At 46.5% G+C, this 24,231-nt stretch overlaps 2 protein-coding genes across 3 annotated transcripts in view; one reads left to right on the forward strand and one right to left on the reverse strand.

Moving 5' to 3' along the window:
- The window catches only part of caskb (calcium/calmodulin-dependent serine protein kinase b), a 28,909-nt gene extending 4,691 nt beyond the window's left edge, over positions 1-24,218 (reverse strand). Inside the window, exons 1-21 of one of the 2 annotated variants that reach the window (XM_079296164.1) lie at positions 23,541-24,218; positions 14,583-14,695; positions 11,703-11,808; positions 10,873-10,950; positions 10,667-10,739; positions 6,793-6,895; positions 6,323-6,498; positions 6,004-6,126; positions 5,629-5,712; positions 5,332-5,431; positions 3,259-3,380; positions 2,987-3,064; positions 2,814-2,894; positions 2,422-2,610; positions 2,200-2,278; positions 1,870-1,955; positions 1,646-1,714; positions 1,462-1,530; positions 1,263-1,298; positions 720-758; positions 40-236 (exon numbers count right to left, since the gene is read on the reverse strand). In XM_079296164.1, coding sequence (XP_079152290.1) covers positions 40-236; positions 720-758; positions 1,263-1,298; positions 1,462-1,530; positions 1,646-1,714; positions 1,870-1,955; positions 2,200-2,278; positions 2,422-2,610; positions 2,814-2,894; positions 2,987-3,064; positions 3,259-3,380; positions 5,332-5,431; positions 5,629-5,712; positions 6,004-6,126; positions 6,323-6,498; positions 6,793-6,895; positions 10,667-10,739; positions 10,873-10,950; positions 11,703-11,808; positions 14,583-14,695; positions 23,541-23,605 — 2,066 coding nt within the window. In that variant the 5' untranslated portion in view covers positions 23,606-24,218. The remainder of the gene's footprint in view (positions 1-39; positions 237-719; positions 759-1,262; positions 1,299-1,461; positions 1,531-1,645; positions 1,715-1,869; positions 1,956-2,199; positions 2,279-2,421; positions 2,611-2,813; positions 2,895-2,986; positions 3,065-3,258; positions 3,381-5,331; positions 5,432-5,628; positions 5,713-6,003; positions 6,127-6,322; positions 6,499-6,792; positions 6,896-10,666; positions 10,740-10,872; positions 10,951-11,702; positions 11,809-14,582; positions 14,696-23,540) is intronic. The other variant, XM_079296165.1, reaches the window with a different exon arrangement.
- gpr34a (G protein-coupled receptor 34a) lies at positions 7,698-9,628 on the forward strand (the record flags this gene model as incomplete). Its single annotated transcript, XM_079296465.1, has 2 exons — positions 7,698-7,960; positions 8,301-9,628. Exon 2 carries the CDS (start codon positions 8,345-8,347, stop codon positions 9,626-9,628), a length of 1,284 nt encoding a protein of 427 aa, XP_079152591.1. The 5' UTR covers positions 7,698-7,960; positions 8,301-8,344.
- Positions 24,219-24,231: the final 13 nt, after the last annotated feature.

Consider the following 24,231-nt stretch of genomic DNA (forward strand, 5'->3'; position numbering starts at 1 on the left):
TGTGTATGCGTGGCAGACAGCTGCAGGAGGCCTACTCACCACTCCTGCAGCTCAGGTGAGGGGATGAGGCCCGCTGTGGCGTTCTTGGTGTTCTCCAGCTTCCCCTGCCACCAGTTGTGGTCGTCCTTGGAGATGATCTGAATGATGTCACCCACCTGGAAGCGAATGCCGGCCTCCTTGCACGGGATGAGGTCGTCTTTCGTCGGGTCGTACTCGAACTGAGCGCGAACGTAAATCTGGAAGGGGCGGGACAGGGAGACAAACGCCAAATGCGTCAGTTGTTGACAAAGTGGCAAAGAGCAGCGTTGCGGTCGTGGGAGAATATGCGGGAAAGAATATGATTGGCCAAGCTGCCCACACAAAAAGGATACTGGCTGCGAAATTGTTTAGTTAGAAATGCAGCGGCGACGCTCGTCATTAGGAGATAAAAAGACAGGAAGAGGGGAAATCAATCAGCCGAAGCAGGAAAGGGCACAAACATTTAGTTCAATGAAAAGCGAGACGAAAATGATCGAACAGCGTACGTATCGTTTATTAATCGCACACACATCCACATTTTCTGTTGCCCTTCATGTCCACTCACGAACAAGGTATGAAGACTGAGCCTTGACAGCTTGCATGGGATCTAGACACCACTATGATGAGGAACCGAGCTGTGCGATGGGGGTGGGAGGAGCTGGGATCTGCGGCTACGAAGAGTCCACTTAGAGACGTCTTACCTTGATGGACAATTTGTCCTTGATGGCAGGTCTGGAGATCTAAGGGGTTGAGAGCATCACACACACACACTTACACATATATCATGCAGTAGAACATGTTGGGGGCATAAACAAAGGAGGTGTGATGAGGGACCCACATATGGACGCGGCTTCTTATGTATAACAAGTACCGCATTGTATGTGTGTGATCTCAGAGCATAATAAACATAACGAAACAGACACAAATGGCAGAAATCAAATGACGAATGCATTTCAGATGCATCCTTTTTTAAATCATCTGCTCAACTGTGAGGGAAACCTTTGCGATGTTCAAGGGAGGCCAAAGCACAGTCGAGGTCCGACATTGGAGAGCAAAGCCGAATAATGTCTTAAAATAGATGGTAGATCGCACGAGTGCTTTTAAGTGCATACGTGCAGATTTGGACTTGTTGGGATGCGTGTCAGTTCGTCGCACCAGTAGCGGATTGTAAAGCAAAGGGAGGAGCACACAAGTGAATTAAAAAAAGGAGAGCAGTCGAGGTGTGAAGGAGGAGCAAATCTCACCTGACGCCCTTTGGGCTGGATCGTCGCTGGCAGGTCCTAGTCGGGAAGACAGAGGTTTTAGTGTTCGTATTTGAGACCACATTCAATGTATTCTCTCCAGCATTTTTTAAAAAGTAGCCTGGTGCCATTTCTCTGTGTGTGTGTGTGTGTGTGTGTGTGTGTGTGTGTGTGTGTGTGAAAAGGAGGCGCAGAAACATACCAGGATGGAGCTGGTGACACTGGCATGACCGTTTGCAGGCGACTGTCGGGACACATCGGGCGACTCTTTCTGCAACAGAAAATGCTAAATTAATATTCTTAACCCACATAGAACATGCAAAAACGCATGCAAGTGTGTGTGTGTGTGTGTGTGTGTGTGTGTGTGTGCGAGTTTGACTCCCGACCTCACACGACATGGACTGGGACCGGTAACTGGGCACAATCTTGAAGGTGATGCTACCTCTCATCTCCCTCTGTGTGGACAAGGGACGAACACGGTTACTCCATTGGTCCACATAGCAACATCAAATGCAAATCAAATGTTACACGACATAACACAGAAACACACGCTATGAATACTGTTTGTTGTGGAGAGCGAGGAGGAGAAAATGGGATGCGTGCGACTCACCAGCATCTTTTGGAGCTGCTCTACCGTCTGATTGGCCACGCTGATGCCATTAATCTCCCGGATCTCATCTCCTACATGCAGAGTCCCTGAAGCGGAGGAATAAGGATTTAATAAAGGCCACAAATGAGGCTCTTGGGTGTTGAAACACCAGCGCAACAAAGCAGAAGTCAGAGAAAAAACCCCAAGAGGTTATCGAGACTTACATTTCATTGTTTCAATTAGCAGAAGTTCGTCCAATAAGAGAAACCGTTATCTCCAGCTACGTGTGGCTGAATGGGCCGAATAAATACGCACGTGTGGTGTGAGGTTGCACGTGATATGGATGCATACCTTGCCGATGAATCATTCCACCGTGCATGATTCGGGCCACAATACAGTGGTTGAGTTCATTCATCTTCAGAGTGATGCCCTAGAAGAGACGGAGAGGGTCAGAGGTGTAACCGACAACAGCAGAGTGTCAACACCTTCTACGACATACTGAGTTTAAATTTGTCCACATGTGAAATTGAGTGCAGTGTGCAACATGTGCGTCTCTTGTGTCCGCCTACACACCATGGGCTCGTCGGTGTTCTTCTGAAACTGGACCAGGCGAACCCTGGTGACGTTCTCCAGGTCCATGTCTCCGTTGGTGCTGTCTGGGGACTCTCCGTTCAGGTAAGGGGAAGTGGGCGGGGGGGTCACCCTCAGCGCATCGTCGCTGTAGACCTCGTGGGCCACCACGTCGTGGGTCTGCAGCAGAGCCTGGAGTGAACAACGGACGGTCACGAATGTGAAGACACAACTGGAAAGAGTGTGGCTTACACTAATCCTCTTTGGCCACTAATCATGCTACTGACACACAGAGTGTTTTACAAACACATGTACTTGCTTATAACACAGCAGCTTATAATCTCGCACACCAATAAGCATGCGCCACGTGCACAGGACCAAAACAAATATCGCACCATGAAGTGTGGCTGTGTGAGGATCCTCCTGAGCTCCTTGGCCTCCATGTTCTCTGGGTAACAGGAGAGGGTTTCCAGAACCTGGTGAAGAAAATAAAGACGAGGAGAGAAGAGCTGTGAACATTAAGAATGCTCATAATATAGAACATTGAACAGAGCAGCGAGGGCCTCACCTCTTTGGCTCTCTGCACTCCGTCACTCGGAGGGTTTCTGATCTGAGGGGACGACCTGGTGTTGATTTTGTCATAAAGCTGAAAAGACAACAACTCACATGTGAGAACAATTTGACTCCCATAAAAGATGAAAACCCAACCAATACCAAGTCCGCTTGATAGTCAGTAGAAGGTACAGATACTGTACGCAGCCGCCTCTGGACTCTCAGTGACACCTACTGGGCGCTTTCGGTATCCCAGAGGAAGAGGTCCTGACATTGTGGTTTACTCACATCTAACAGGGTGTGGAGGTGCTGGTCCTGGAAGACACTGTGCAGAAAGTCCATGTCTTTCTCACTGCAGTCCGTCAATGCATGAATCTCCTCTAGACTGTCCAGAACCTGTGAAACCGCCCCTGCGCGCACACACACACACACACACACACACACACACACACACACACACACACACACACACACACGTAGAAGTTATGCACACAGAACAGGTACACCAAGCATTCCCCAAACGCAAACACTGAACATGACAGACACACTCATCCACAAACGGGCATTAAAAAAAAGAGACGAATAACAAAGACAACAAAAAAGACAAGCAATAGATAGTCACAACAGAAAACACAGAGAACACTCAGAACTATTTAACCCCAAGTACCTGCTGCAACACCCACACATGCAGCAAAACCAGAGAAACAGCGGTACATAGCATCAATACAACATCAGAGGAAGGTCACGTCAAAGAGTCACAGTGTGGATGATGGTTGGGAGGAGTACGCCCAAGAAAAATGCAGGTTATAAATATAAATATAGGAAAATGTAGAAAAAGGAATCGGATTTCTTAAAAAGCGTTCTCAGGCCTTTAACTTGTACTGTATGAACAACAGATGAAAGATGAATATGGAGGTCACATGTATAACGCTGGGCTCATGAGGAGACTGATTCAGATATTACTGTGAGGCATCAGAGAGGAAACACAATCTAACCCGTCACGAACTTTGGGAAAACCTCGTTGGAGGTCTGTTTACATGCTTCATATTACTCCAATTAGGGAGACTCATTTCAAGCAACGCCAAGAATTGCTTTTTCAGCAGATCAATAATAACTAAAAGCTTATTAAATGCTTACTTAAATGGCTGCCTCTTTGAAAAAAATAATTGAGTCACTGCCCATTATTACTTTTCACCGTATGTTTTTATTACCTTTATGGTCATATACTACGTACAGAGCAGAAGGGAGGGAAGGTGGGTGTGTTACGAGTACGTCTATATTTATTTATTTCTCTTTATGTACGGTGTTCGTGTTAAACATCTTGAAACCCCTTAAATGCCATTTTGGAGGATTAGGACCCCCATATATCATTTAACGCTCAGAAGACAAAGATGCAACTAAAAAAAGCGAGTGATGATGTCATGGTATCACACAGAGATTCGATGGGTGGGGAGAGGGATACGTACTTTCAGCAGCTAGCAGTCCTAGAGACAGCACAGCAGAAAGAAACAACACCAAAGACACAGGCTGAGATTAGAGGTGTTCTGCAACTAGGGACGTAGAGTTTAGCCCCTCACAAAGACAGACAAAAGGAAGTCAGAGAGCAGGCGGTGCGGGGAGGCATTAAGGCAGGTAGGGAATAAAAAGGAGGCAGAGGAGGAATAGAGGAAAGAGCAGCAACAGAGAGAGAAAATCAGCTAAATCGATGAATAATCTGCCAAGCTGCTGCAAGCATCGACTGTGCTACACAAGTCTACGACCGGCAACATGTCTGGAGGTCTGCGATGCCGAAAATAAACCAGTCGGCAGGAAGCATGACTGCTACAGACCGCCAGCCTCAGCAAAAAGGAGCTATCAAAGGCACATCTGGCTGCAGCGGCGACACATAAACCTGAGCAGAGGATGTGAAGAGCTTTGCACTGATTCATTGGGCGACGGTGTATTACACCGCTCAGATTCTACAGTTCATCACGGCGACACAAGTAGTTTATGTTTGCCGATAACTGCTGGCAGGCACGGCCTGCCGTCTACTTATCAGAGGAAGTGAAAGTCTGCGGCTGAGACAGGGAAGTGAGGCCGTTGGTCAACATCTGTCTTCATCGAAACAGAGGAAGGTCGACACAGACAGCTGGAGATCACATATATATATATAGAATAGAAACTGGGCTAGAAAGTGAAGGTGTTCTTTTGATCTGACATGACACATGCCAATATGTCGGGAGACCAAACACAGACACTGGTTATTGGTTATATTATCTATAATCCAGTGTGTGTCACAAACTAATCGCTAAATCCCTCCGTTACGAACACATTTCTAAAGAACCAAACCTCGCGACACCAGGACAGTGTTGTGCGATTTACCTGAGGAGGTGGGGTCATCTGAGAAGTCATGTAGCTCCTCTGGGGGGTCGCCATAGTAGGAATTGAACTTATGGCTGGAAACAGCTGCCAGCACTGCACCCTGGGATACGGAGTACGGATAATACGGCTGTTACACGAAGCCTCGACAGAAGTACATGCTTTGTATGCGTTTACATGCGAGGCCTTCAGAGGACAGGCCTGTTGAGAGTGTCGGCAAACATTTTGACGAGATATTAATCTGGGGTCATCAGAAGCAGCTGCGTAATCTTTCACTGAGAGCGTAACATCAATGCTGACCTTCAGCTTCCTCCTGCCGTTGAACTTCCTCAGCTGCTCCACTGTTTCAGGCAGGTGGATCTTGTAGGCGTACCTGTCCCTCTCCTACACACACACACCAAAAACACAGATAAGCATAAGTGGAAAGCACAACGGTGGGGACACGAGCACACACAGACAGATATTAGAGCAGTCGCACAACGGATGTGAATGCAGAGCGGCGGTTCCAAGCAGAAGGAAGTGTTATTGAGTCAACATCAGACCAGCAAGGCCAAAGCTCAAAGACCCACATCACACCAAATGTCTGTCGCTCTTTAAATGTTACCACACATCTGCAGGGAGAGCTCCTTGGCTGTGGGGAATGCAGCGCTAGCAGCTGTATGTGTGCGAGCTTGCCTTCAGCCAGGGGTGGTTGAGGGCCTCGTAGACGGTGATCCTCTCAGCCGGGTCCAGCATCAGCATGCGTCTCACCAGGTCCTTGGCGCTCTCCGAGATGTGGGCCCACTGGCGGGGGTTCATCTGGACGAGCACACACACCCAAACACGCAGACACACACACAAGGACACTTTGAGACGCATGTATGACATCATCACACAACACCAGTGAAGTGGTGAAGCGATGGAACAAACACACAGCTCAGTCGTCTGTAACCCTTGACGCACGTTGCAGCGGCTAAAGGGCACCGTTGACGGTGTCGTGTAAATCAGCTCCTACCTTGTATTTCCCCTTAATGATGGCCTCGAACAAGCGCTCCTTGGTGCCGTAGAAGGGAAGGCAGCCAGAGAGGAGGATGAAGAGGATGACTCCACATCCCCACACATCCACCGGTTTGCCGTACGGCTCCCTCTTCACTACCTCCGGGGCCATGAAGTGGGGTGTGCCGACTCGACCTGGAGAGAGAAGAGTTTTCAGTGTTAATGGTAAAAAAAAAAAAAAGGGACATCTGAGGAAATAACTTCTGTCACAAGGTTATAAGGATGCAGAGGCATATACTTTGGAGGGCTGCTTTGGGAGTTTTGCGTTAGTTGTTTCGTCTTTAAAAATGGAAGAAAATGCCTTCATGTCTGCAAACCAAAAGTCCTGAAAGAGAGACTAACCCTCCGTCCACTGGGAGACAGGCGGGGTGTGTGTGTGTGTGCAAATGTACAGTAGGAAGTGTTCTCAGTCAGAGGCGCCTACTGTACCTCCAGCTACTAAACCAGACTCTCCCAGCTGGATCGCCACTCCGAAGCCCCCCAGCTTTACCGGAGCAGAGTTCTCCTTTGAGCCCAACAGCACACAGTGAGGCTGCAGAGAGAGAAGATGAACAGTACATGTATGCTCCATATCGTTCAACAGGTTCTATTTACTCTATAAACTGGAAGAGACACGACATACATGTGATATGACTTCAGGGTTGTTTTTTTTCACTGACAAAGAAAAAGAAAAAAAAAAATTCTCTGCAGTTTACAGAAACTGTGCAGAGCATCGCTCTCTCTGTGCAAAAGTGCAAGATGGGATCTTGCTGGTTCGTGAGCCTCAGTTTCACAATGACAAGACAATGCGCACAACTCTAACCACACTAATCACGATGCTGATTCTTGCCCCAGGAAGACGTCAGCAGATAAGGGATCACAGCAATAAGTGAGACGCAGGATTCTTTTTAGAGACCTGGCTCTCGGAAAAAGGAAGAGCAAGGTGTTGCGTTACATTCGACCTAGAACATCATTTGTTTTTGTTATGCAAATTAAAATTGCTGAAAACTGTTGGGGTTCATCTTGTTTGTTTGTATTCAGCCAATTTCAGAAATATTATTCTGACAGGGACGGTGCTGGGCTGAGGAGAGCTACATGGCAGATGAGTGTGGTGGGCTCACTTCCTGTCTTCACTTCTCGTAAGCGGGGAATTGAGGGGCGTGGAGGATGTGGACTGAGGCGGTGCGAGATCAGAGAGAGAGGAAGAAGGGGGGGGGGGGGAGAGAACAAGAGGCAGAGGCGCGAGGACCGGCAGACTAAACAGTCACGTCTAGGAGAGCAAGAGAGGGGAGAGTGCATGAGACATCTTTTCAATTCATGAAGCAAGAGAGGACAAGAGCTGAGAGGAGCAGACAGTCGAAAGGATGGAACAGAAAAGAGTGGCGCAGGATTTATGACTCATTCAGAGAAGGAAGAGAAAAGGTGAACATCACAATAAAAGGTGTTCAGGACGAGGACTCTTCTTGCATAATATCGTGTCGTACAAGTGCGTTTTCTAACTAATAACAGTTTGATGGAGGACAAACACTGTCTGGACCGCTGTGCTTCCACACCTCTCTGCACTTTCCCCAACATTTAAACCTGAGGCTGTGCTGAAAGCTCGACCCAACCATTGATGGTGAGTGATTTCCTTTCCTTCATCCGTGTGTGCATCTAAGCTCCTCGGCATTATTGTAACGCTGGAACGGGAATTCATGGGTTGAATGAACAATGAACTTTCAGTTAGTCGTGAGTCCAGCTCCCATCCGTAGAACACTACATCTGTGACCGACAGGAAAGAGAATTGTAGTTCAGAAGAGAATCGACATCACTAACAATGATTACATGTGTGACCTTTAAAAACTACAACCCACATATTACCCACCCGTCTGTGTCTGTGCATTACTCATACAATACATAAATGCAGTCTCGCAGTGAGGGCGCTCAACTAACCACCGGCTTTGTTTCTTCTCTCTCAGATGCAAATGATCGACAACCCTGAAGTGAACACTGCTCAGCCAGAATGACCACATCCTCCTCTTCCTTCCTCTTCACTCCTTCAGCCTCCGGCTCATCTAACGCCTCTCTTCCTATCTCGACTTCCTCCCTCCCAGTTGCCATGTCATCCTTCTTCTCTGCCACCTCTCTTCGCCCCTCCTCTTTCTCCACCTCCTCCCCGAACCAGACGGCATGTTCGTTTGATGACGACGCCCTCCGTCTGCCGCTGGCAGTACTATACTCCCTGTTCTTCTTCTTTGGCCTCGTGGGTAACCTCTTCGCCCTGTGGGTCTTCCTTTTCCTACATTCAAGCCGCAACTCTGTGCGGGTGTTCCTCATCAACTGTGCCGTGGCTGATCTGGTCCTCCTGGCGTGTCTGCCCTTCAGGATTTTCTACCATGCGAACGGGAACAAGTGGGTTCTGGGATCTGTGGCGTGCAAGATGGTGGGGAACCTGTTTTACATGAACATGTACATCAGCATCACTTTACTGGGCTTCATCAGCTTGGACAGATACATGAGGTTGAAGGGGAAAGGCAGGGCACAGAGGGGCATGAGGATGATGCTGTGGGGGCGCTGCCGGCCGTGGAGCTGGGTGGCATGCGGGGCTCTGTGGGGGCTGTCGCTGGCAGCGCTGGTGCCCATGATCGCCACAGCAGAGGACAGAGAGCACAGTGACCAATGCTTCCAATACAAGCAGCGTAGCAGCAAAGCCAAAGGGAAAGCCTACTTCAACGCGCTGCTGGTGCTGTTGTTCTGGCTCGTCTTCGTCATGCTGGTGGTCTCCTACGCGAAGATTGCGTCTCAGTTGCTGAGGGTGTCCCGGGACAAGCCGGACCTTCCCAACGCACAGAGGTACGATCGAACCGCCAAGAAGTCCTTCTTCGTCCTCTTCCTGTTCACCGTGTGCTTCGGGCCCTACCACGCCTTCCGCCCCGTCTACATCCTCTCCCAGCTCAGCGGGACGGACTCGTGCGACTACTTGCTACTGGTGGACCGCACCAATGAGGTGATGCTGTTGCTCTCCGCCTTCAATAGCTGTTTGGATCCAGTCATGTACTTTCTGTTGTCCGGCTCAGTGCGCAAAACTGCCCTCCGAGCACTCGGACACCGACTCGGCAACCGGCTCCCTTTCCTAACCGACGCGACGTCCAACAGCTCGACCACGGAGTTCAGACGACCGTCTGCGGCGATGGCTTTCACGAACCCCAACACCCCCTCAGCCACCCCCAGAACAAGTATCTGCATCATGAACTCCAACCGCCGCTGCACAGAACTGACCACGCGTCCACCTGCTGGCCAACAGTGACCACAAGTTAATATCTGATCACTGGAGAGATAAATGTGAGAAACGCTGGACGCGTCGGCTAATTCTCTGTAAAACGTACCTCCTCCTTTTGTTAAAAAAATAAAAGTTTTCTTACTGCTGAGCTATTCTTACTGTGTTGGCTCGTGAACACCTGTGTTGTGTGGGAATCACTGTTTGAATTCTAGTTTCATGGCAGCTTTTCTGAGAAAGCATCAGAAGAGAGAAAGTGTGTGTCGTGGTAATAATGGGTCGAGTGTATCTGATGAATAATGCTAAAACAAACAAACTCTTCTCTTAAAAAAAACAAAAACATGTGGAAATAATGAGATGCATAAACAGAAATATCTTCCCTTCCTCACACAGTGAGTGCTTAACTACCGTACATGTCGAAAACAACTTTGATTTATTTATTTTGCTGAAAACCAACTACACTCGTTCCGAATTGCTCCCGAGTTAAAAGCAGACCATCTGGCACTCCCAAGTTAAAACAAACCTCGCAGTAATGTGCAAACTTCACCCAGGTCTGACCCCCCCCCCCCACACACACAGCAGCACACACTGAAAACAAAGCTGCGTTGATCCCTCCGGGGACTCTGTTGTGTTGGTAGCGGGTCAGGACTGCTCCATCTGGTCTGCTCGTGTTTGATGGCTAATCCTGTTGGAATCACCGGTTGATGCTAATCTGACTAGAAGAACTCTTAAAAGGGCTGACCTAGCCTCTCCGACATGCGATACAACCCAGCATGGTTTGCAAACCATAACCGCCTGGGCTTCTAGGCGGTTATGCAAACCGTTAGACATGTTTCTTCTTAAAGCCACATAATAAAACAAGCAACAGGTCAATGTGGAGAGCGGATGTTGTGTTTTCTTTTGACCTTTATTGTCTCCGCACAGACTGCATAGATAACCATCTTCTCAGTGGTAGGACGTTCATTTATTACCCCTCGGGATGAAGAAGTTACACGCCTCAGTTAAAGATTCGGAGACATGTTCGGTGGTTTCAGGAGCTTCGTCTGGGACACACGAGAGAGATCTCACCTTCACGTCGCGATGAATCACATTGTTGTCGTGGCAGTATCGAAGAGCCTCCAAAATCTGCCTCATGTAGTGACTGGATGCACAGAAAGCAGAAACAGACAGGAGGGGGGAGGGGTTGTTTATGGCATCCAGAAATTGTGGTTTTGTTTCAGGCTTTATTAATATTCAATATGTTCTACCCACAGTTCCCAGACTGGGTGTCCTACCTGGCCACTGCTTCGCTGTACACAAAGCCGGCATCGGCTCTCTTCACGATTTCAAAGCACAGGTCTGCTCCGTCCATACTGAGAAGACAGAGAAAGAGGAAGGAATGAGGTTTCTACCGATGATAGATAAGAGCACCTCTAAGAATAGTATTTAAAAAAAGAAAAGAAAAAGAGTGCATGAATTTTATGACCCGCTGTCGCCGGCTTGAACATATAGGCACTGTATCTTTATTATCGCACTTCTCAGCCAGGAGTTGATTCAGAAAATTACAAGAAATGCCTTGAAGGCGACGCAGAGAGCTGGCTCTCTGACGTCTCCTGTGGATTCATAGAAGCAGGATGCAGGGCCGCAATAGAAATAAATATGTCACCAGCCAGTATGATTCTGTTGCTCGCTGCCATAAAAAAAACGGTTCATCACTTCAGCACTGATTATTTCCAATTAAAATGATTATTATAACTAATAATTCATATTTTATATATTCTGGGAATTTCTGAGCATGATCTCTTCAGGTATTCCGCTCCAACAGAACATATTAAACTACACAATTAACATTGTAACCAGGTAAAGATCTTCACATACACACGGCTAAAACCACAAAAATGAGGGGGGCTGGTGTGAGATCAGTAGGCGCAAACATGTGCAAACCGCTGGTTAGATTTAGCCTGTGGTATAGCATCTTTATATTCAGCAGCTGAGCAGAGACAGTGTCTGGCCGATCAGCAGCTGTGGTGGTGGAGAAATAAAAGGTGCTTCCTGTTGAAGAACAAAGACCAGACATAATATCAAACCCTCAAATAAGAACGCATCAAAGCCGACGGAGACTTACAACTCAAAGACCATGTAGAGCATGCCGTCGGAGCTGTAGGTCTCCAGCAGCTCCACGATGTGGGGGTGCTTCAGCATGTGGCAGATACTGGCCTCTCGCTTCAGATCTGAGAGAAAGAAAGGAAGTACGATGAGACAAAACAAACATACTGGAACTCATGATTTCTCGCTGAAACATTCCAACCGATTCATCTTTTGAATTTCTCACGAGTTCAAATTTCACAGTGAGCTTCCTCCACTGACTCACTCAAGGACTTTGTGTTCCTCGTAGCATCAGTAGTTCCAGTGTTGAATGTCTGAAGCGTCTTTGACATTTTCCAACCACTTACTGTATTTTATGCCCCTACATGTCAGCACTGAGGGACAGATATGGCTTTGTGCTATTCCCCCCCAAATAATAATAATAATAATAATAATAATATGTAGAGATACTAGATGAGGTGGCAGGTTCCAGTGAGACTTTCTAAAGCTAAAAAAGCTTTCATGGAGGCGATGCTGCGGTACAAAGACACATTAAAATGACATGATGAGAATGCATTTAAACTAAACATCATTTGGAAAACATCAGATGACCTTTGGGCGACAAAGCTCCCCGATGTTCATTTGAGAAAGAAAAGACGGCTCCTCCGCAGAGACACTCGCTAAACCCTTCCACGTCCCTGGAGGACGAGTTAAGGAGATGAAAAGCAGAGAGGACATGCCCAGCAGACCGCCTCTCCTCCTTTCACACCTCCACAGACCTGCTACAGCTCAGCTCCACCACCAGAGGGAGTTGCATGTCATCTACACGCAGAAGGAGTCCATTCTGCATGGATGGCAGTACAAGGTGAGCCTTCACATGCAGGCAGAATGACAAGCGAGCTGACACGCTGGTATCTCGCAGACAAGACAAGTAACACCAGATGTGGGTCCACGAGAAGATCATTTTAATTGCACATTTAAATGCACATCTGGCTCACGCTCATTAACATCATCCCCTCTCATCCTCCGGCTCGCACGGCAAATACAATTACGGCCGCGGCATTCCTCATCTTTTGACTGCCTCATTAAAGGAAACAACACTGAGGGGGAACACTGCAAAGAGGAGTGGACAGTCTCTCTCTCTCTCTCTCTCTCTCTCCTTTATGAAATGACCAACAACTGGAGAGACAAGTGGTAAAACATTTAACGGCGAGTGCTGAGGAAGGCTGGCAGACGTGGTGTTGTTGAGCTCCTCACTCCATAAAAGCCTAATTTACACACTCCACTCCCCATCTGCAAGTCTAGTGTGTGTGTGTGTTCGTTGCGTCGTGACAGACCAGTATCATTATGCAACCCAGAGAAATGACGCCGTGTCCCCACTACAGAGCCCCCATTCTACTGTTCCTTCCCCTTCATTATCTCCCCCCCCTCCCTTTACACTCGTCTTCCGCCCGTCTCATTGAGTGTCTATTCTTGAGCGTAACAATGCTGCCCAGTGTGTCCGCACGGCAGCGGAGGGAGGCACTGCAACAGAGCGAGGGAGCCAGAGAGGCCTGGAAGCGTCTGAATGAAAGAAACACCAGTCAACTGGGCCCGTTCCAAATCCACTCTCACATGGACGGTCTGGGCGAGACCAGGATGTGGGATGCGGTGTTTAATCATTTCACTCGGTTTGGTACGTGATGGTTTTGCATCTGATGGCTGTGGGACAAAACCCGGCTTACGGAGCTCACCCTGATGATTCAAAAATGCTCCGTCATGCACTGGTGGTAGTGTGTCTGGGGCTATACAATACACATCTAACTAATATTACTGCAAATTGCACGAATGTATTGTTCAAACCCCATAGAGCTGGAATGTTCACTCTCTATATTCATCTTTATTAAACTCCACAAATCCAAACACTCCCTCGTTTGTTCAATACTCCCAAACTCTTAATTACACCATTCATCATTTGTTCGTCCACCCCCCTCACATGCACACACACAGAGTGATATTAATACATAAGTATGAACCTTTGTTAGCGTGTAGCAGTTCTGCCTCTTTTTCCTTTCCACTCACATTTATGCTGACACAGATTCCTTCTTAATAAGCTGCGGTATGAGGTCCCAGGAAACCACTCTGCAGGTCTGGCTGCACTCCAGTTCTCTACCGTGCCACATCGAGTGTCCACTTGCTCATTTCTTCTCTTAAATGTCAGAAATGAGGGCGTCACAACGGTTTCCTTCTGGATTCATATTCATTCAATATTTAGAAAAGTCAAGAATTCAGTTTAAGAGATGATGCATGTTAGAGCCATTTCTGTATTGTTGTCGATAGAATAAGTCAGAACAATACTTATTACAAAAGCCCAAAAATATTTAGGACTTTGCTTTTCGGAGACACGAGTGTACATCTCCACATCTACGGTTTCTCCTCCCTTGGCTCACTTCCTTGTCTTGCTGTTATTGGCTACCAGGCTGATCTCTGACTGAGGCATCACAGATGGCACATAGCGAACGCCAACATGAGCCCCAACACACACACACACACACACACGCCTATGATCTTTGTCTCCATCCATCTCTTTTTTTAAAACACACAGGCGGAGCACAAAACCACATGGTGAGACGTGGCGCGCTTCAATATCTCACGCATATTCGCCACCACACAAGCAGCCAATGGAAGGCAGTCCCAGCATATTATTCATCTGGGACCAGCGTGTGTGTGACATTATGCCTCATATATTTGCGTGTGAGAATGCCATTGTACACTCGGTGTTTGCGATCGCATCCAAACAGTATTGCACAACACAGGTTGGTTCGACTTTTCAAAGATGTAAGTAAGTCTCTGTGATTGACAGCATTGCTAACAGCTATCCTCTCTTGTCCCTCTTGTTAATTGCAGCCACGGCTGGCGCCAGGTCTGCCGCGTTTCTCACCTTCCGTGCTGAGGCCGGGGCTGGAGGTGAAGCTGGCCACATCCACGATCTTTACGGCAAACTGCTGGCCCGTGTCCCTGTTGATGCAGCGCCTCACCACGCTGAAGGGACCCCTGAAACACAGACGTGCCCAGTTAGTGAGAGACACCTACAAAAACACACAGAAGCCTCGGTGCACATGTGATTTCTTAGTTCAGTTAGCACTTAGGAGAAACATACATACAAAACGCACACACACCAGCCTCTGGATTTACAGTGGGTGGTTAGCTAGGCATCGTAGCCGTGCTCGCGCCAGTGGGAATTATAGAGCAGTGGTGTGCAGCACAGCTGTAAAAGCTAAAATAAAAGCTTTATTATAGAGACCTGAGCGAGGGAGACCTACCCAACTCAGCTTATTTCTGGACCAATGGGGCGGCAGATATTATACGGTTGAGTTTCTTGTTATAAATGCAATGGAAGCTAGAACGCATGTGTTCCTTCCTACAACCCTCTGTGAGTGTTTGCACACAGTCCAAGCCACACTGAGTGGTACTCCTCACATAAACACAGAAGTCAAGTCCATGCAGAAACCATCAGACCGTGTATTGCATTAGTGTCACAGGTGCATATGATAATTCTCTCTCATTTCTACCTTTTCTGGGAGCGCAGACATCTTTTTACAGCACATGGAGTTTGCCTGAACAAGTCGGGGGTAAAACTGTTTATCTCTAACCTATTTTTCTCCCTGCGTCACCCGTCTGTCCCTACTGCCAAGGACAAGACACAAGAGGAGTCTAAACAAGAGATAACCACACAGCATCGCCATGGAGACCTTACGGGAAGGATGCCCCCGCCTAACGACAGCCAAAAGGAGGAGTCTCAAACCTCATCATCAGGGAACGCCTCCGATCTCCCACTTTCCCTACCCTTCCTAGACGAGGAGTCTTTACCTCCCTCCCCAGCACCTACTTCCACCCCCCAAATTCCATCCAGGTCCCTTTCCTCTCTCACACTCTCCCCATCCTCCCCCCACCTGGAGTTCACTGACCGCATGAAAGAGCTGGTCATTGCTGGAACCAAACACACTCCTCGCCCCACTCCTCGACGGTTCCACAATCATCCTCTGTCTCCCCTACCTGATAAAGGAAAGAATTGATATCTTCTGGGTCCAGGCTACAATGCTAATGCCACCAATAACTCTCTCCAGGAAAAGTCGGGGCCCTGTATGCAGCTAGCCGTCTCAATTCCTGTCCTGCAAGTTTATAGAAAAAGAAACGTGAGGCTGCGAAGAAACAATGGTAAACCTGCAAACTTAGCATACATTCCTCGTCAGCCTGTCCAAATAAATTGGGCAAAGAAAGCTTTAACCACATTAAACTTAGCTTTATTAAATGTCATGTCTCTGTCAGGAAAAACATTTTTAATCAATGATTTTATTATTAGGCACAAACTGGACATTTTGTTTTTAACTGAAACTTGGTTAAATCAAGATAACAGTGCAGCTGTTCTTATTGAATCAACACCTCACAACTTCAGTTTCATGAGTGAAACAAGAGCGCATAAGAAAGGAGGTGGAGTTGCTGTTTTATTTAATGATTCTCTTCAATGCAAGCAGATGTCCTTTGGTCATTTTGGTTCTTTTGAATATTTGGCTCTGAATTCCACTCAAGCTTTATTCCCAAACATTTACAGACCGCCTAAATACTATGCAACCTTCTTTGATGAGTTTACTGAACTGCTGTCTGTAATCTGTATTGATTTTGACTGTGTTGTTCTTGTTGGTGATTTTAATATCCATGTTGATAATCCCCAGGACAGAGAGTCTATAGAACTATGTGGTGTCCTTGATAACTATGATCTGACTCAGCATGTGACAGGACCCACCCACAACAGGGGGTACACTCTGGACCTAATCATCACCAAAGGTGTAAACATTTCCAAGGTTGCTGTGACTGATGTTGCACTCTCTGATCATTTCTGTGTTTTCTTTGAGACTGCAATCTCCTTGCACGCAAATGTCCAAACCAAGGTTGTGACAAAGCGTTACATCTCTGAAAACACCAGTGAACTATTTATTCAGAAGTTCTCCTCCACACCAGCCCTCTCTTGCCTCTCAGTCAATGAGCTTGTAGATGGCTTCAATTTTAAAGTAAAAAATATTGTTGATGCCATTGCACCCACTAAAGTGAAGGTTGTCTCGGGTAAGCAAAGATCTCCTTGGAGAAATGCTACGCTGGTCAAAATAGAGAAACGAGAGTGTCGGAAAGCTGAGCGCAGGTGGCGAAAAACTAATCTCCAGGTTCACTGTGACATCTATATAGAGAGACTTCGCAATTATAATTTGGAACTTAGAAATGCAAGGCAGTCATTCTTCTCTGACATCATAACCAAAAACAAGAACAACACACGCGCCTTATTTGCTACCGTCGACACGCTAACAAACCCTCCAGTGTTGGTATCTGCTGAGCTCCAATCCACTTGGGCATGCAATCAATTTGCCTCCTTTTTTACTGACAAAATTCAGAAAATTAGACAAGCAGTCAGTGCCTCCACACCAACCACAGGATATGTGTTGCCCCGATCTCTGAATAACATCCATTCAAATATCATGACACAATTTCATTCAATCGACCGTAGAAGCCTAGAAGACATTATACAACATCTGAAGTCATCCTCCTGCTGCTTGGATATTCTACCAACACACTTTTTCAAAAATATTTCAAACTGCATGACCACTGATCTTTTACAAATTGTAAACACATCCCTTCTCTCGGGTGTCTTCCCACAAGCCCTAAAAACTGCAGTTATTAAACCGCTCCTAAAGAAGGCTAGTTTAGACTCCGCAACGATGAAAAATTATAGGCCAATATCAAACCTCCCATTTTTAAGTAAAATAATTGACTAAGCGGTTTTCCAACAGCTGACCAACTTCTTGGCCGTAAATAACTGCTTTGATGTTTTCCAGTCAGGCTTTCGACAGCACCACAGCACTGAAACTGCTCTTGTTAAGGTTTTCAATGACATCCACTTAAACATAGACAATGGCAGAAGTTCAGTCTTAGTGTTACTGGATCTCAGTGCTGCATTCGACACAGTCGACCATGCCATACTCCTAGAAAGACTAAAAATCTGGGTGGGACTCTCTGGCACAGCACTTACCTGGTTTGAATCCTACTTGAAGGACTGAGAATACTTTGTGTCTGTAGCTGATTACACATCAGAGCTGACTAAAATGACATGTGGTGTTCCCCAAGGTTCAATACTGGGGCCTCTTCTGTTCAACATCTACATGCTTCCACGAGCTCAGATTATGGAAAACAACAAAGTGTGTTATCATAATTATGCAGACGACACACAAATCTACATAACTATGTCACCAGGGGACTATAATCCCATAAAAGGGCTGGGTAACTGCATTGAACAAATCAACAACTGGATGTACCAGAATTTTCTTTAATTAAACAAAGATAAAACAGAAGTAATTGTTTTTGGTACCAAGGACGAACAATTGAAAATCACCGCTCAGCTTCAATCACTGATGTTAAAACCCACAAACCAAGCCAGAAATATAGGTGTAGTTATAGATTCAGACCTCAACCTGAACAGCCATATCAAGACAATTACAAAATCAGCCTACTATCACCTGAAGAATATATCAAGGATTAGAGGACTTATGTCTCAACAGGATTTGGAAAAACTTGTCCACGCATTTATCTTCAGCAGACTGGACTACTGTAACGGTGTGTTTACAGGTCTCTGTAAAAAGTCTGTCAGAAAGCGGCAGCTGATTCAGAACGCTGCAGCTCGAGTCCTCACTAAGACCAGGAGGGTGAATCACATCACCCCAGTTCTGAGGTCTTTGCACTGGCTTCCTGTCCAACAAAGAATTGACTTTAAAATCCTGCTGTTGGTTTATAAAGCACTGAATGGTTTAGGGCCAAAATACATCTCTGATCTGCTGCTACCTTATGAACCATCCCGACCCCTCAGGTCGTCTGGGACCGGTCTACTTTCTGTTCCCAGAGTCAGAACTAAACATGGAGAAGCAGCGTTCCGTTTTTCTGCTCCACATATCTGGAACAAAGTCCCAGAAAGCTGCAGGTCTGCTGAGACCCTCAGCTCCTTTAAATCAAGATTGAAGACTTTTCTGTTTGCTGCTGCCTTTAATTGAACCACATTCAATTAATATATTAATCAATTTCCTGCATTTCTGCATTTTACTACTGTATTTTATTTCTGACTGTTTAAAAAAAAAAATGTTTTAATGCAATGAATGTTCTTAATTGTTTTTAAATCTCCTTTTGCCTTGTTTTGATGCTTTTAATGGTTTTATGTGAAGCACTTTGAATTACCTTGTTGTTGAAATGTGCTATACAAATAAACTTGCCTTGCCTCATAATGCCAGAGCAACGGCCACCGAAAGCGGAGACATGTGCGCATTTTGTATCTCCTAGCCCACTGAGAGTTACACACACCCCTGCCGTGTTACAGCTGTCTCTACATCTCTCAGAGGCGGACCCAAATGCTACTGGGCACGCGTAGCATTCCCTCCAGAGTTCACAGGAATCCTGCAAATTATCCGACAACCCCCCTGACCTTTCCCCCCCCCCTGGGTGGATGTGCCGTAGCAGCTGTGTTTCCTATTAAAAAGAGGGCATTGGGTGTGTGGGAAGGTTCCTGGGTGCATGTTGGGGCTTCTGACGCCCCTATTCCAACACTACAATAGTCTCGGATCCGTTTAAATGGTGCTGTACCGGCTCAAGAAACTCAAGTGTTGGTAATGTTGAAGTAGAAAGTTCGGTGCTCCTCAAGGATGGAGCTAGCAATGAGGCTGCAACCACGGGGACACAGTGATGCAGCGGGGGTAAGGCCGCCTTGGCACCGATCTAATGTGTGTCAATAAAACTCATTACCGCCATTAAGCAATGAGGTGGGGTTGGGTGAACCCGCCAGATTTTATGCATCAACCCCATTTGTAATCTCGGCTGTCAATTCACGGGAGCTGCACCGAGAATCAATTCCCCGAATGGGGCTGTTTCTACGACGTGAAAAGGGGGGGGGGGTTGGGGGTCGCTATTTGATTTAAGAAATTAGAAGGCAATTCATCTCATCGTCTGGAATAAAAAGACTGACCATTGTCATGTACAGTCGCTATTATAAAAAGGTATTGTAAGATAGCAAGCGGAATAGAGAGAGAAGGCCGCATGCCGTGCCGACATCACTGCAGCTGTGCTGAGTGGGCTCATACAAAACGCCCACACGTGGCTCACATCCGACAGTGGCAGTCATCAAACATTAGCCCAAAGTGGCAATCCTTACAGAGTGCTGCGAGGCTCATTTCAAGTCTCCGCTCTATGTAAATCAAAAGACTGGATATTGGGTGCATTTTCAACATCCGTGCTGGCCATGAGCCAAATTTCCTCTCAGGTCTTTTCTCTCTCTCCTAAACAGGGAGAGGACACATCTGTAGCTGCAGACTCAACATCACCGGTCCTGCTCTCCTGAGAGCGACCAGCTTTGCTTAAAGCAGCACTTTGCTCTTTAGCTGAGGCCAGCAGCAGCTAGCATCATTCACGTGGTTAGTCTGTCCCCAAAAAATAAATTGTGTGTGTGGGGGGGGGGGGTTTGTCCAGCTGTGAGAAACGGAAACATGAGAGTTTCTCAGGTAGTTAGTGGTGATGCCCGCAGACGGTCATCTAGTCATGACTCATGACTTCGTACAGAGGCCCGTGCTTTAAAATGGGAACACAACATCTAAAGGGATTCTCAGATAAGTGCTGTTTGCCCTACTGCCCAAAATGAGCTCGAGCGGTAAGCTGTTAATTTCACAAGTTAAACAAAGTTCAGTGGTGTTCAACAGCAGCACTGTGAATGTCTGAGCAGCAACAATAATCCAGAGTGCTTACCTATGCAAATCGGAGACCCCTTTGAACATTAGTAGGGGGAATCAGTATTCCGGGTGCAAATTGAAATTTAGAGCAGAGACACCCTCAGGAGGGTCTAAAGCTTTGGCATAAAAACCCTTTCCTCTACAAAAATAAACCAGAAGAGGATCCAAGTTTGTTTGAACCACCCTGTGGAGTCCCTGGCCTTGTAGTCTGAAAGAAAGATTCAACTTTATACCATCCGTTCACACCTATTGATCTGGCATGTAGCGGCACATACTGCACATGGAAGGGCATTAGTACAAGTAAACAATTAAGATTATTATACTCAACATATTTCACAGTTCTGAAATGACTGTGTATATATATATATATATATATATATATATATATATATATGCTGGTTAAACTAGCTTGAAGCTACGAGAACATCTGATAAGTGACAACTAAGATGTTGCCTTACATAAGATTAAGAGTAGGAGATGCTACTAGTGGCTTATAAAGTTGGCCTTCTTGCAGCAAAGCATTTTGTGGAAGATTAGGTTTGTATGCTCAAGATTGCATCTGTTTTGGGGGAAAACTTCATTACACCACCAAAAACCATCAAGAAAACATAAGATTGAAAAGTGTCGTCCAAGCAATTTCATTATCCAAATCAGGCGAAATCAGCCAGAAGGCTGAGAACTTCATCGGTTTAGAGTGAGTCGCACATCCCGACATCATTGCCTCTAATGAGCACCCGAGGGCTGAAATAAAGAACACTGTGACTCAGACAGTCCTATTCACACACAATCATTATAGACAGAAATGGATCCAATTGCTTCAGCGCTTTGCAAACCCTTCAACGAGAGCTGAAATCCCCCGGAACAGGCCTGTGGTTTAGTGCATTATGCTCCCATCACATCATGATCACACATTTACTATGTCAACGACAAAACAATGAAGATATAATGAGCAGGGCTTGCGCGGCCCACGCCCGTTCTGTACCGAGTCGTCTTTCAACGGAGTTAATCCACTTAGACGTCGAATTGACACCTGACCCGTTTGATCTTCTGCCGTTGAAATAAGGCTAGTATGACCACGGGGGAGTGGAATGAACATTTACATGCATGAGCTGTAAAATCAGTCGGTCCCTGCGTCTCTTTATAGCCGTGTCACACAGACATATGCAGCTCTTGCTGTTGCCATGCAACTAAAAGCCCCGATGAATGAGGAGTCCGACTTGCTAAAAGTTCCACAAAAACAGTTTTGACTGGTTTTTTTCCATTCGCTCTCGGTTCTGAAACCTTTGTAAGCTCTCAGTGCTGCAAAAGCACATCTTTCCGTCAAAAATAATGAGGAGAGGAAAGGGGCACTAAGGAGGAAAGGAGCCCACTGGACAAGGAGACAAGGAGCCCATGTTCATACTAAAGTGTGCATTCACACAGCACCTTAAAAACAATCGTTCTGGACTATCACAGAGGTTGATAAAAAGCCAATCAGAAAGACACCATCAGGGAAATAGGATCAAATGAAAGATGTCAACAATTCTTGACACAGAAAAGGTTTCTTTAAATGAAACTACGAACCGTCTTTCAGTGGAAATCACCCTAAACATGGCTCTCTGTGCAGTCCCAGTTCAGAGGAGATGAACAGTGACCGGTGCTCTCTATCCCACCCAGCCAGGCTGCTCCTCTCCGACACAAGCCGATCAGGGACAATAATAGACAACTTCTCTGGGCAACAATAGGAGGAGGAGGGCCGGATTGGATAATAGGGTTTATGCACAAGTTTCAAAGGAGCCGAGGTCAAAAGGTTAGCAGGAGGCACGCGAGCGTACAACAGCACCGGGATCATCTAATGTGAAACAAATGACCACGAGAGCTCTTACACTATATGTCAGGGGGTAAAGGACTAACTAGTCGTAACAAACATAGAAGCAGGAATATTCTCCAACCAGAAACGAGAACGTCAAAGAGAATGTTTACGAATCGGTGTCCTGTAGCTACAAAGCATTCCCATTTAAAATGTGAATTAATTAACATCCTCAGGTTTCGGTTGTGCCAACAGTACAACATGTGGTTAAAAACAGAGTGGGAGACGGCAGAGTGCTGCAGTCAATGCCTGCTGGCATTATTTATATCCTGAGCCTCGGGGCAGCCTGGTTGTATCAACCCCTGCAAGCAGGATATATAGGTATTTCCATGTAGGTTGATGTTTGCAGGAAAATACATTATATTGAAGCTCGCATCTATTGCACACCTTACATGACAGCTGAGGTGGATATAAAACTATCAAAAGAAGATAAATGTTGTATGATCCACGGCTTGAGTCAAGCCAAGTAGACATGTTTTCATCCATCATTCTCAAATTGAAGATAGTTTGCACCATTTTCCGCACTAGCCATCCCCAGTACGTACTGGGTACCGAGGTCCTGGGACTCTAGTGGTCTTGGTCCATCCATCAATTAGTAACAAAGACAACAGGAAGTCCCAGGATATAGAACAGGGCATGAGATTTTTAATATTCATAGCACCGGGAAATTTTGCCTCCCCTGGTCTAAATGAGCTTCTGTTAGTCTCCTGGTTCCTATGAAAACATAACTACCTCACTGGTGCATCGGAAAAAGTTATGCCTCCTCTGACTGACACATTTTAGGAGGATGCATATGCAGGTTTGGCTGCTGTCACACCAGGGGGATTAGGAGGACAATCCTGGCTGCAGACATTTTAGATGTGCAGCCAGATGATTCTCCCACATGCCCTGTGCCTCAAACCCCCTGACTGCCAATATGACAGCTAACTGTAGGGTAGAAGAACACCAAGACATGTGCTTGTCAGAGACAGTCTTGCATGGAGGTCGTGATGGCAGGCACGGTCTGAAACTCCTAATATATATATAAAAAGGTAACTGTGTGCATGCTATTCAATTCAACCAAATACATAAAGTCAAATGGCACTTTGAGGAGCGACCTCACCTCAACGAAAGTCCCCTTGAAAAAACTGCAGGGCCAGCACATAGGGAACAGTGTACACAACAGAGAAAATGCGGTAAAAAATATATATATACAAAGCAGAGACAAGCAAATGGACGTTTATTAACGACGGGTACTTACTTGCCAATCACCTCGCACAGCTCGTAGACATCCTCGAACAGCACGTCGTCGTCCGCCATGGTCATTTAGGTAAAACGAGGATGCTCTCCTCAAGATATCACACCCACGCGGATTTTGTATTTTCTTGTTTAGGGTTAAAAAAAAAAAAAATGTTACTGACAGGAAAAATTAGTGGCCGCTGAAATAGTCCCAAGTTAGCCGGCTAGCCACATTAGCTGGCGTCCAAGAGGCTGTCACTCCGCGGCCCCACCTTCTGGTAGGCTGGCTAGCCAGCGAGCTAAGCTAAATAGTGCCCAGAGAGCAGACCCCAGGGTGTGGAGATGTCCTCGCTCGTTGCATGCCTCGGGTGTGTATCTCTGCCAGACACAGGACTCCCTCAGTAGCATCCACGGAGGCGTTACGCACCGACCAAGATGCTCCCTGCACCGCAAGCTAACGGAGAACCTCGAAAAACGGTTGGCTAGCTGGGTTTAATATGAGCTCACACACACCCTACACAGATGGCTTATCCCACCGACAACGTAATGTGTCCTGGCTGCGATATGCTTCAGCTTCCCGAGCCCAAATGGAAGACCGTCGCGTGCATGTCGACGACTAAAACTCTGCAGCACACACCGTCTGTGCTTTGTGAATATTAAAATGATATTCCAACACAGCAGCCTGGAGCCGTTTAGTCCACCGTTGCTCCGGT

The sequence above is a fragment of the Melanostigma gelatinosum genome (assembly GCF_949748355.1).
Source record: "Melanostigma gelatinosum genome assembly, chromosome: 24".
Taxonomy (NCBI): domain Eukaryota; kingdom Metazoa; phylum Chordata; class Actinopteri; order Perciformes; family Zoarcidae; genus Melanostigma; species Melanostigma gelatinosum.